The 13,331-nt window shown below is 47.4% G+C and overlaps 1 protein-coding gene across 5 annotated transcripts in view; it reads left to right on the top strand.

Annotated features, from left to right (window-relative positions):
- BAZ2A (bromodomain adjacent to zinc finger domain 2A) overlaps positions 1-13,331 on the top strand; it is a 305,747-nt gene that overhangs the window by 276,423 nt on the left and 15,993 nt on the right. For all 5 annotated transcript variants that reach the window (XM_033936980.1, XM_033936976.1, XM_033936978.1 and 2 more), the window contains 2 exons: positions 1,166-1,312; positions 8,242-8,471. In XM_033936980.1, the coding sequence (XP_033792871.1) occupies positions 1,166-1,312; positions 8,242-8,471 (377 nt within the window). The remainder of the gene's footprint in view (positions 1-1,165; positions 1,313-8,241; positions 8,472-13,331) is intronic.

The following is a 13,331-nucleotide window of genomic DNA, read 5'->3' as shown; positions in this document are numbered from 1 at the left end:
GAGTAATAACCTCTGTAAAGTTTTAAAGAATTCCTGTTGATTTGAATTAGGGGCATACACATTAAACAACATCAAGGTATTATTTCCCATACTCAAATCTACGTGTAACCATCTACCCAGCGGATCTGAGTTTACTAAATTAAAACTGGCATTACATTTTTTTTAAAATGAGAATTGCTACCCCTGCTTTTTTACCAATAGCCGGAGCAAAAAAACATTTCATCCACCCTCCTTCCAATTTCTGTGATTCAATCAAATTTAAATGAGTCTCCTGTATATAATAAACATCCGCATTCTGTTTTTTCAAAAAGGACTGTACTTTTTTCCTTTTGATCTGATGATTAAGGCCATTAACATTAAGAGAAAAAACTTTAAAAGACATCATGATATATAAACATATAATGAGTAATCAAAATCAAACAATTAAAAGAATTTCAAAACATGAGAACAGACATATTCCTTATTCCAGATTCTAACATCTGAAAAATATCCTCTTTTAGCACACACAATAGTCCCTCCCCCCCCTTTTAAAACCAAAAATCTAAAATTCCTTTGCACATCCACTCCCATTTGAAACAAAAATAGCTTAAGAAAGAAATGAATATTTCATGAGGTGTCCTTATTTTTTCACATGACTGTATATTTGCAAATGTATATTTTAAAATTTGTTGATCCTGGTTATTGTACCAGCCTTTATTTGTAATCTGCTTTGGACTCTTTAACAGGGAGTAAGCTGAATATAAGCAAATGGACTAGATTAGTCACAGAATAATAAATTTAATATAATTCACTATTTCCAGATTAATCCTCTTTACCATATATACCCTGTAATTCTCTTCAGTATTTTTTTATATATAGTGCTACTCTTCCCCCTTCTATCCAGTCCTTCCAGAATAGACTGTGCCCAGTATAACTATAATCTAGTTATAGTTCATTTTGTGCCTTGTCTCCAGGACTTGATTTCCCAGAATGTAAGCATTAGTGTGCAATATATAGCTTTCCAGGTGGTGCCCTTTTTTCCTATTCCTCTACAAGTATTTAATAATGATTTATGTATATATGAAAAAATCTGCAAACCCTGCTTTGAGAAGAAACTGATAGTTACCCTATAGGGCCTGGGGTCATCTGCCTAATTGGTTACCACCTTCTGGTTTTGCTATTTTAGAAATGCCTGGTGTGCCGGAAGGGAGATGATGATGAGTACCTGCTGCTGTGTGACAGCTGCGATCGTGGTTGCCATACCTATTGTCTCCGTCCCAAGATCACTGAGGTCCCTGAAGGAGACTGGTTCTGCCCTATCTGCATCTCAAGAGTAGGTAACGGGTAGGGGGAAATGCCAACAGCAGGTATAGAAATATTTCATATAGGGCTGCAGATTTAGTGCCTTAAAATGCGATTAACGTGCTAAATCTTTAACGCTAATTTAAAAAATTAATTGCAATTATCTTGTCTGCATCAGGACCCGCCGCTTCTCTGGGTCTGAAAGAGTCTATAGTGCCAGTATCTGTATGTTTGTGTGGCTACCAGCTCTGCCTGCCCAGGTTTATCGACAACTTAAGAACTAAGAAAAGCAGAAAGGAAGTGATATAAATCCAGACTTAACAGTAACAAGTCCAAATGGAAGGAACTGCATGAAGAATATAAAATAGCACCCTAGAGGCTAAAAAGAAGTACTATTCTGAACAACTATTAAAGATCTCCAATAGATCAAAAAACCTTTTCAAACTAACAAAAAATATACTCACAACATCACAAGGAGACAATCTGTATCTTAACACTGAACTCGACAGCGAAACGCTCTCAAACTACTTTGCTGACAAAGTAGACAAAATACAGTCTCACCTTAACTCCGCCATGCTACAGACATTGGCCCCCTGCGACTCAGACAAAACAACTAAAACCACAACTGGAAACCTAACTAACTTCGAAACTGTCTCCCGCAATGATATTGCTGAGATACAAGACACAATCCACCCTTCTGGCGCCAACCTGGACCCCTGTCCACCATGCCTCCTAGTGGTGGTGAAAGATGCCTTTGTAGACTCTGTCCTTCCTCTCATTTAACACCTCTCTTTTCTTTTTTTCTTTTTTTTTCAAAAGTTTATTGAGAAAATGCAAAACAATACAAAACCATAAACAAGGCAACCAACATCCAATACAAGCACAACCCCCCACCCCACCAAAAGTCATACTGGGATTCTTCAGTACGAGACAAATCAGACCAAAGCAAAACAAAACCCCCATCCACAACCCCTCCCACCTCCCCTCCCCCCAACCCCCATCCCCCATCCCATTTGTGAGCAGAAAACCAACTAAAAACCACCAAAGTAGCTAGGTGAGACCACTAGGAGACCGATGACCACTTAATGTAAGGATCCCAAACCTTCAAAAACTGAGAGAGGCCATTATGCAGGAGAGCTGTCAATTTAGACATACGAAAAATAAACGCTAATTTCCCCAATAAATGCTGCCGAGTAGATGGGTGATCCTGCTTCCACTGTGCAGCCAACAACAATCTGCTAGCTGTAAACACATGAAAGGCCAAGGTCTGACAGGAGCGCGGCAACACCCCATGTGGCATATGCCCATAGATTTACGAACTGGCCTATGAAAAATTTCAGTAAGGATATCAAACACCATAGACCAATAGGGGACCACTTTAGAACAATCCCACCAAATATGCAAAAACGTACCTCTTTGCCCACACTGCCTCCAACACAAGTCAGAGGTGTGCGGGTAAATATGGTGCAAGCGAACTGGCGTAAGGTACCACTGATAGAGCATCTTATATCCATTTTCCACCAAAGAGCTAGCAATAGAGGGGCGCAGCAAGTGTTTGAATAGATTGGCCCACCTTCGAGAAGCCCCAATAAAGTCTCCTAAACCTGAATATATTTGATAGGTAGGGCATTTTGGGAAGTAAGTGCCTGATAAAAGCGAGTAACACATACCCGACCACAACTGCCACCCTTGGCCCATTCCAACAAAGTTTCCGGGATCGACAACTCGCATAGGGCCCTACGCTGGAGAAAATTGCAGACCTGGTGAAAGCGAAAGAAATCCAGGTCCCCCAAATTGTAAGCCTGTAAGTCCAAGTAGGACACAGTCTGACCCTCCTCGAGAAAATCCTCCAAATCCACAAGGCCCTGGAGGGCCCGAGTTTTAAATCGCGGGTCTAGTCTACCAGGTGTAAACCCCTCTGCCACCCAAAGGGGCGTAGACAAAAAATAGCACCTACCAGGAAGCAAACAAGCCCGAGTACGGGCCCAAATGTTAAAGGTAAGAGAAAGAAAAGGGTTAGAGCCTCTCAATAAAGCCCGGGCCTCCGGCAGAGACAGCCAGAGAAGCCCAACACAAAGGTCATCAGTAATGTGTGGGTATTCAATCTTGACCCAACTTTTAGAGCGAGGTTTACACCAAGTCAGAAATGCCTTCAATTGGGCTGCCACATAATAACGCTTCAAACAAGGGATACCCATTGATATAACACACTCCTTTGAACCCGCGGGGGCTTACTTTTCCAAATATACTGAAACAGTTTCCTAGAGAGCCTGCAGAAAAAGACATCTAAGAGTGGAATTGGCAAAGCTTGGAAAAGATATAAAAGTTTCGGTAATACCATCATCTTCACACTCTGGATACCATCATTTAACACCTCTCTACAAATGAGCATAGTGCCCACAAACTGGAAGTTGGCGGTCATCAAACCAATTTTGAAAAAACCCACGCTCGATTCTAACATGCCTGGCAACTTTAAATTTGTCTCCAACCTACCCTTCATCTCCAAGATCCTGGAAAAAAACAGTTTTAATCCAATTACACTTCTTCATTGATGAACAAGGCACCCTATCTGATTTCCAATCGGGATTCAGGAAATTTCACAGTACTGAAACCATCCTTCTTGGCATCATCGATGACTGCTCGTAACTCATGGACAAAGGTAATGTTGTCCTTCTGGTGCTACTGGATCTTAGCGCGGCCTTTGACCATCCTCTCCTGATTGAGCGGCTCTCTGAAATTGGAATCCGAGACATTGTGCTATGATGGTTCTCTTCTTTTCTGAATAACAGATCCCAAAGCGTTTTACTCAATGATGTGCTATCGAAACTGAAACTGATCAAATACGATGTTATGCAAGGAGCTCTGTTATCCCGCTTATTATTCAATCTCTACGTTAGACCTGTCTTAGACATAGCCTGCAAATATCAAATATAGATTTACTCCTTCATGGATGACATCCAACTGTACCTACCACTAGGAGAAGCCTGTGACGCCCAGACTACTAAACTCCTAACCTTTCTTTTGGAAATAAAAAACTGGATGTCTATCAACAAATTACAACTAAATGCCTCCCAAGATGGAATGCCTTTAGATCCACAAAGAATGCTGCATCCTTCCCCGTCCCTTGCTGCACTGGAACGTGACTATAACTATAACTCGACTATAAGTGTGCAGCCTAGGAATACTCCTTGATTGCAACCTGTCGCTTTCCGACCATATCGCTCAGGTGGTATCTTCCTCATTTTACTATCTGTGACAACTCTGAAACATAAGGAACTACTTTTCTGAGTCAGACTTTGCCCAACTACTCTATGCCTTAGTACTATCCCACATGGATTACTGCAATGCACTATTCAACAGTTTCATGGCAAAGAATTCACATCTCCAGTGTGTTCAAAACGTGGCGATCAGGCTTCTAAAAAACCTCAGTGCCCGTGACCCTGTCTCCCAGGCTCTAGCATCAACTCACTGGCTGCCCATAGCCATACATTGTATCTTCACGGCCTGATGCTAGCATTCAAATCCTTACATGGCAGGCATGGGGCTACATGACGGCTAATCTTCCTTCATATGTGCCAAACCGGTCCCTCCACTCCTGGGATGCAATATGCCTCAAAACATCCCCTGGTTGTGCCCTTCAGCTGCAAACCGCCAACCGAAGGTCCTACTCCCACTTCATACTGATCCACTAGAATCGACTGCCCCCGCAGATCAGATCCATTGAAGGATTCCTCAGCTTTAGAAAAGCAATAAAAGCATACCTTTTCACTTAAACCCCTGTCCTTGACCAATTGACTACAAAGAAATGTACGTTGGTATCAGAATCAGTATGTGTCGCATAAGGAAAACTTGTATTGTAAAATCTTGCACTGTAACTATGACAAATCTAATAAGCAAACTATCTGTGTGTCAAATTAGGATAAAACTTGTACTGAAAACCTTGTACTGTAAGGATAACTTTGTCAGATTGTTACCGGTAAACTGTATTTTATGTATAGTAATATTAGACCCCTAGTATGTGTCAGGTTAGGATAAAAACTTGTATTGTAAACTTGTACTGAACTTATTTATGTTTAACCTGTAACCTTTTCTGAGCTCTTTGGGGACAACAGAATAGAAAGCAAATTAAATAAATAGGAAGTTACATCAAGTTCTGATGTAACTTCCTTTTTCTGGAGACAGACAGACAGACAGAACCAGCAGTAGCACAGACACGCTGATGCTGACACCGCAGTTTCTTTCAGACCCAGAGAAGTGGTGTGTCCTGACGCAGACTAGGTACCGTATTTTCGCGGATATAACGCGCGCGTTATACGTGATTTTACGTACCGCGCATACCCCTCGCGCGTTATATGCCTGAGCGCGGTATACAAAAGTTTTTAAACATAGTTCCCACCCCGCCCGACGCCCGATTCACCCCCCCAGCAGGACCGCTCGCACCCCCACCCCGAACGACCGCTCGCACGCGCTCCCACCCGCACCCGCATCCACGATCGGAGCAAGAGGGAGCCCAAGCCCTCTTGCCCGGCCGACTCCCCGACGTCCGATACATCCCCCCCCCGGCAGGACCACTCGCACCCTCACCCCGAAGGACCGCCGACTCCCCAACAATATCGGGCCAGGAGGGAGCCCAAACCCTCCTGGCCACGGCGACCCCCTAACCCCACCCCGCACTACATTACGGGCAGGAGGGATCCCAGGCCCTCCTGCCCTCGACGCAAACCCCCCCCCCCCAACGACCGCCCCCCCCCAAGAACCTCCGCCCGTCCCCCAGCCAACCCGCGACCCCCCTGGCCGACCCCCACGACACCCCCACCCGCCTTCCCCGTACTTTGTGTAGTTGGGCCAGAAGGGAGCCCAAACCCTCCTGGCCACGGCGACCCCCTAACCCCACCCCGCACTACATTACGGGCAGGAGGGATCCCAGGCCCTCCTGCCCTCGACGCAAACCACCCTCCCTCCAACGACCGCCCCCCCCCCAAGAACCTCCGACCGACCCGCGACCCCCCTGGCCGACCCCCCCACCCCCCTTCCCCGTACCTTTGGAAGTTGGCCGGACAGACGGGAGCCAAACCCGCCTGTCCGGCAGGCAGCCAACGAAGGAATGAGGCCGGATTGGCCCATCCGTCCTAAAGCTCCGCCTACTGGTGGGGCCTAAAGCGCGTGGGCCAATCAGAATAGGCCCTGGAGCCTTAGGTCCCACCTGGGGGCGCGGCCTGAGGCACATGGGCCAAACCCGACCATGTGTCTCAGGCCGCGCCCCCAGGTGGGACCTAAGGCTCCAGGGCCTATTCTGATTGGCCCACGCGCCTTAGGCCCCACCAGTAGGCGGAGCTTTAGGACGGATGGGCCAATCCGGCCTCATTCCTTCGTTGGCTGCCTGCCGGACAGGCGGGTTTGGCTCTCGTCTGTCCGGCCAACTTCCAAAGGTACGGGGAAGGGGGGTCGCGGGTCGGTCGGAGGTTCTTGGGGGGGGGCGGTCGTTGGAGGGAGGGGGGTTTGCGTCGAGGGCAGGAGGGCCTGGGATCCCTCCTGCCCGTAATGTAGTGCGGGGTGGGGTTAGGGGGTCGCCGTGGCCAGGAGGGTTTGGGCTCCCTTCTGGCCCAACTACACAAAGTACGGGGAAGGCGGGTGGGGGTGTCGTGGGGGTCGGCCAGGGGGGTCGCGGGTCGGCTGGGGGACGGGCGGAGGTTCTTGGGGGGGGCGGTCGTTGGGGGGAGGGGGTTTGCGTCGAGGGCAGGAGGGCCTGGGATCCCTCCTGCCCGTAATGTAGTGCGGGGTGGGGTTAGGGGGTCGCCGTGGCCAGGAGGATTTGGGCTCCCTCCTGGCCCAATATTGTCGGGGAGTCGGCGGTCCTTCGGGGTGGGGGTGCGAGTGGTCCTGCCGAGGGGGGAGAAGAATCGGACGTCGAGGGGGGGCATCAGGCTTTCAGGATGGGGACAGGACTTCAAGGGGGGACAGGCAGATCTTCAAGGGGGACAGGCAGACCTTCAAGGGGGACAGGACTTCAAGGGGGGACAGGCAGACCTTCAAGGGGGGACAGGACTTCAAGGGGGACAGGCACGGAGAGGCGGGGCAGTGCACCGAAAGTCAGGGCGGGTGAACGGTGAGTCGGGGCAACCAGAGGAGAGTCGGGGCAGTGCACCGAAAGTCAGGGTGAGTCGGGGCAACCAGAGGAGAGTCGGGGCAGTGCACCGAAAGTCAGGGTGAGTCGGGGCAACCAGATGAGAGTCGGGGAGGGCGAAAGGAGAGTCGGGGTGGCCAGAGGAGAGTCGGGGAGAGCGAAAGGAGAGTCGGGGTGGCCAGAGGAGAGTCGGGCAGCATGCGCGTTATATGCCTGAGCGCGGTATAGAAAAGTTTTTGTACATATCATCGTGATTTCTGCGCGCTATACCCCTGTGCGCGTTTTACAATGGTGCGCGTTATATCCGCGAAAATACGGTAATTTTTAAGCAAGCAAGGAGAGAGTTGCTACATTGGCGAGCATGAGTGCATGCAAGGAGGAGGAGAGTTGCTATATTGAGGGGGACAATGAGACAGAGATGCTGAACTTGGGAGGGGTGGGGAAGGAAGAGAGAGATTCAGTGAGGGGATTGAGGATGAGAAGGGGAAAACTGGATGCACGGAGGGAGGGAGAGAGATACTGGGTATGAGGGGTGATTGGGGAAAGAAAAATGGAGACACACTGGCCTGGAGGCAAGAGATAGGAGAGAACAAGATAGAGCTGAGAGGGTGAGTACAGAGAGAGGAAATGGGGGACTAGATAAAAAATAGAGAAGAAACTATAGATAAACAAGTAGGTTATGCTTGATTTCAGGAATTTTTTTTGTATCTTGATGCATTTTTTAAAAACATATTAACCGTGATTAATTGCTAGTACACAACATGATTAATCGCAATTAAAATTTTTAATTTTCCTGTGGCCCTAGATTCTTACAATGTTTTCTACTTTTTTTGCAGCAAGAAGATGGGGGTTATTTTCATTCGTTGAGCACACGAGTGAAGAATCGGAAGGGTAGGAGAATGTTTGACTTCCCAGAGGATGATGGTCCTAAAAAGGGGATAGGGACACGGCGGCGAGAGAATGGTGGCATGGCAGTGATGTCTCATTACTCAAGTGAAGGACTTTCTCCCTTGAAGCGGCGGCAAATATACATAAGAAATCACAATGTTGACCTCACATCCTGCGAGTAAGCATGTACCATGTACTTTGCAACATCTCTTTTCTCCCTCATTCCAGTACTAAACACATGCTCCCTGATATCTCCTGCATCGTATACAGACTTTGCCTCCTCTATGCTGCATGACATGCTCCTGTATGCTGTGTGGCTTCCTTCAAGTTACCATATAGACTGCACCTTCTGTGAGTGAGCAGATGTCCCATGGGTGATTTAGCAGCTGTGTGTACTTAGATGCTGATGCCTTGCTCCTTAGGTGTTTCATAGCATGCTGCATACTGAACCAGGTATACTCTATTGTATTCTGCTGAAGTGGAATAAAAGTTTCTTCTAGTGCAAAATGCATATGAGCCTTGAACATCTGAGGTTTATCTTCCATTGGTTGCAAGAACCTGCAGAAGGCATCAGTCACCTTCTTTTCTCTGCCTCCACCTCCTTCCTCAGTGGGCTATGCCCCAGTTCCTCAGTCTTTTCCTTCTGATAGTGAGATTGAAGGTATCTTTTTGATCTGCTCCGAGATCATTTTTTTAACATTTTCGAGGTCTGAGGTTCAGTCTAGACTTCGGTCTGACTAGCAGCCCAAAGAAGAAGGCTACTGAACTTCATGCATGCTTGCCAGAGGCAGAGCCTTCTCACTATCACAACTTTCCCTGAAGCTGAGCAGCTCCCAACACCAGTGCAGACACAGCGAGTACAGGCTATTGAAGCCTATGGGGAAAATGGGGAATCCGAAAACCCTTTTTTAAGATTTTCTGAACTTTGATTTAGCTCAACCAGGCTGGTTTTTGGCATGATTTCACTGCTGCTATGGCCATCTTGGATTTCCCAATTTTAAATTAAAAGCCTCTATCTGCTGCAATACTCCTCAATCTTGCTTAAAATCAGTAGGGATAGACTCCTCAAGTCTTAATACTCCTGATTTATGCCAGATTTGTTGTGTATGGTCAGCTGAGGAGGGTCCATGTTGCCATGGGGTATGTAGGGGGGGGGCAGAAGCCATGGGGTTGGCCTTCTCTGACCCCTCTAGGGTGAGGGAGTCGCAGATAGCTTGATTGGTGGGTCAGAAGTTCCTCCCAGATCCCTCGTTTAGCAACCTGGCATCTACTGTGAAAAGTTGTCACACTGATGCTACTAAGCCCACAGGAAATCAAAGAGAGGCCCAGCAGGGGTCCTTGAGGCTCCCTGTAAACCTTAGATTTTGTAAGCCTGATGTTTGAGGTCTTTCTGAAACACAAGGGCTTGGCCATGCCATCCAGGGACTAGGCGGCTTGGTAGGGGGTCTTCCCCGAGAGGCACCATGCCCCCATGGCAGGTCCTTCTGCAGGATCCCAAAGTTAAGTCAGAAAAGGACTGGGAAGATTGGGGGTACCTTTGCTCTCCCACAGTAGATCCTCAGTGTTTGAGACTGCAGGGACAGCCAGTCAGGAATCCATTGCAACCCTGGACCAGGGAAAGAAACTAACAGTCTGCCACCTGTTTAGGCCAACAACCTTGATGGAGATCATAGGGGAGGCGCTGGAAGAGTTGAATTAGATTCACTGCAGCCTTCTACTTCTCAAAGCTCTGTTCTGAGCGGGTACAAGACTCAGAAGGCATGCTTTACCTCACATCCAGATATAACAGTCATGCTCATGGAGCATGGGAATGCCTTGGCCTTAAAGGTATCCGATATCTCCAGAATTTCAGCAACTGTGCTGCCTAAGGTGGTTTTGCTGGTAGCTCAGGCACCAAGCATACATCTCTGCCCAGTGAGGGAGGAATGATTTTAAATGATGCACAGGATCGCAGAATAGACATAGTCCTAAAAAGGCAGTTTAAAGCCTTGGTGTTAGGACTGAAGGCAGTGGCAATGGCGTCCTTCGTTGCACATACCTGCCATTCAAGATCAGGCTGGTCCTCGGTTATGAACAATGAAACTTACCCCAGTTAAAACTTGCGGGAATAGATTATGTAGCAGATTATGGCATATTCAGAGACATGAGCAAGTTCTTGGCTTATTCCATGTCTGCTCGTAGAATGCTTTGGATAAGACAGTGGGCAGGAGAATTGGCTTCCAAGGTTATTTTGAGCAGACTACCATTTAAAGGTCAAATGCTCTTTAGCAAAGGATTGGATGATCTTATGGTCAATGTAACAGATTGTCGCCCTGAGTCATTGCCAGATAGTAGGCTGCACACCCCTAGAGAGGGTCAGCTCGGGGTAATTTTTGTGGTTCTCAAAACCTCGCCAGTACGCAGGGGGTTGCTCTGCACAAAGGTCATAATTGGGTTCTTTCTCGTCTGCAACCTCCAAGAAATAACAATGATGCCAGTTTGACAGTCATTCCTCCGCAGATAGGTGGGAGGTTGTAGGCTCTAAATCTCTTATTAATCTATTGCAGTTGGTTCAAAATTCAGCAGTAAAATTAATATTTGATTTATGGAAATTTGAGCATTTACAACCTTATTACAGTAGACTTCATTGGTTATGTTTGGAAGCTAGAATAAAGTTCAAGTTAGGAATTACAGTTTATAAGATCTTAACAAGTAATTATCTTACAAATCTAGTATCGTTATAGTATAACCCTCTTTCTAGTGCAATAGGTGAGACATTCTAGACAGATGTTACATTTCTAGACCGCAAAACCTCGCGGATCGATGTGGTTCACAAAGATAGAAAACTGGACATTCCCAGTGAGCTACAAAGTATTTCCCCATACCCGCATGCTGCAGAAGGAATCCACTTCGGATTTTTCACTCTACCTCTGGTGTACTTCACTGTGCAGTTTAATGCCTTCTACGGCTTTTTCCTGCTGCACACATGACTGCAGTTGTGTATGATCTGCTCTCTTGATTTTATTATTTTAAATTTGATGTAATTTCATCCCCTTTCCAGGTAATTTCATGCTTACTGTGAATTTGAAGCTCTGCCTGCTTGAGAATTCACAGACTTCGGTCTGTAGCTGACAGGCCGATCCCTTTTTGGGTACCTGTTGGCCAGTCTGCATAATATTATCTGGAACTCGGGGCTGTCCCTGAAATGGCTCACCTACTGTTAAGTGGGGGACGAGTACTGGCTCTTAGGAAGCTTGTTGTCTCACAGGGTGCCAGCTGCGTCTTTGCTCCTCTGCCCATCCTAGTGTACAGGGTGGAGGTATAGTCAGAGGAGCTTGACGGCAGCCCGAAGATCAACTTTGAGGACAAATTCCCAGCATTGTGGCAGTGAAATTTTCATACATCTACCGTGAGAGAGCTGAAAGCAGGTTTGCAGCATGGATCCTGTCTGGTAACAGTGAGTACACAGGCTGGCAGCTTGTGAAAGACATTGGGGGAGGTTGGAAAAGTGGGGGTTTGAGTGTTTCTGGATGTTCCCCCTCCTGAAAAATCCTTAAATTGCCTTTTTTTCAAGTTCAGAAAATGTGTAAATAATTGCAATTTTGGCACGAATTTTAGTGCTTTTTTCTTCAGCTCCCTGGTTCTTCAAAACTTTAAATTTTGCCTAGAAAACTGCTGGGATTGAGTCCTTGGACTCTCCTCATGTGAATTATTGCCAGGATTGCACAAATTTAGTACTTTTAGAGCATCTTTTTGGCACATGTTGCATGGCACAGATGGAGAAGGGGGTTGTAGCGTCTAGCTAAGCTTCTCCTCTGCTGAAGCAGTGACTAAATGCTCAGCAAGCCCAGCAGGGTGGCCGGCATTGCTTTTGGGGCTCGGCATAGCTGGTTCTTCTGTCAGCCTGGCGGGTGGGGGTGGGGGGTCCACAGCCGAATAAATGTATCTTTAAGTTATCTAAGGGTGACTTTATGCTCCAGGAGCCAGATATCTTTTCTGGTATTCTTCCCCTGAGATATCTTTTCTGGTATTCTTCCATCCACCTCCACTGTGTCTTAGTGGTATGGTGCCTTTGGCCGCATCTTCGCCTCAGCCTGTTGCAGCTGTTGTGCTGTCTGATCCTGCTCTGAGGGGCCCAGAGGCTATGTCTCTTACTGATCCCTTGTTTGCTGGTACAGTGCATCCTGGGATGGTAGATCAGGGATTGTGTGCTGGATCTGTGGATCCTTCGGGTGTTTTGAATCCTGCTGTGGATACTACAGTCCTGAGCTTATTTCAGTTTTCAGCTCTGCTGGACCTTACTGCTGAGTTTTGCAGGAATTGAGCTTTGTCCCTGGAAGTTACATCGGAAGGAGGGACTTGGCAGCAGGAAGGTTCTGGTCAGAACAGCCCTGTGTGCAGGAAGTATCTACCAGGCTGGTAGGCCTGCAGGAGAACCGCAGGTTTATTTTTTTTGCTGCTGGCCATCGGGAGGGTGCGAGGGTGGGGACTGTTGGACTCGCGAGAGAGAGGGGGCCTGCTGGACTCGTGAGGGGAGGACTGTTGTTGCACCTTTGAAGGGAGGAGGGGGCTGCTGGACATGTGATCACACTGAGGAGGGCTGCTGACCGGGAGGGGTGGGAAGAGAGCAGGAGGCAACTTGTGGCAGATACTTTACTGCAGGGACAAAGCTATTCACCGCTCCACTCTATTTACTTCATGGTGCCCATGAGAGAGAAGTCTGGAGACCAATCTTGCATCTGAAGTTGGTCAATGCGGTACTCATAGAGCCATGATTCCACATGGAGATCGTGTGATCAGTCATTGTCTTGATAGTGCCAGGGGAATTTCTGGCCTTTTTGGATCTTTCAGAGGCTTATTTGCATATTCCCATTTCTCCAGATCACAGGAAGTACTTGAGATTCCATATGTTAGTGAATCATTTCCAATTCTCAGTGTTGCCCTTTGGTCTGGCAAAGGCACCTCACACCCTCATCAAAGTGATGGTCGTGATGGCAACACATCTGTGCAAAGCAGGGATCCAGGTGCATCTATACATGGATGATTGGCTGAGCAGAAC

This window comes from Geotrypetes seraphini, chromosome 3 (assembly GCF_902459505.1).
Source record: "Geotrypetes seraphini chromosome 3, aGeoSer1.1, whole genome shotgun sequence".
NCBI lineage: Eukaryota > Metazoa > Chordata > Amphibia > Gymnophiona > Dermophiidae > Geotrypetes > Geotrypetes seraphini.
This window is presented reverse-complemented; position numbering and strand designations above follow the sequence as displayed.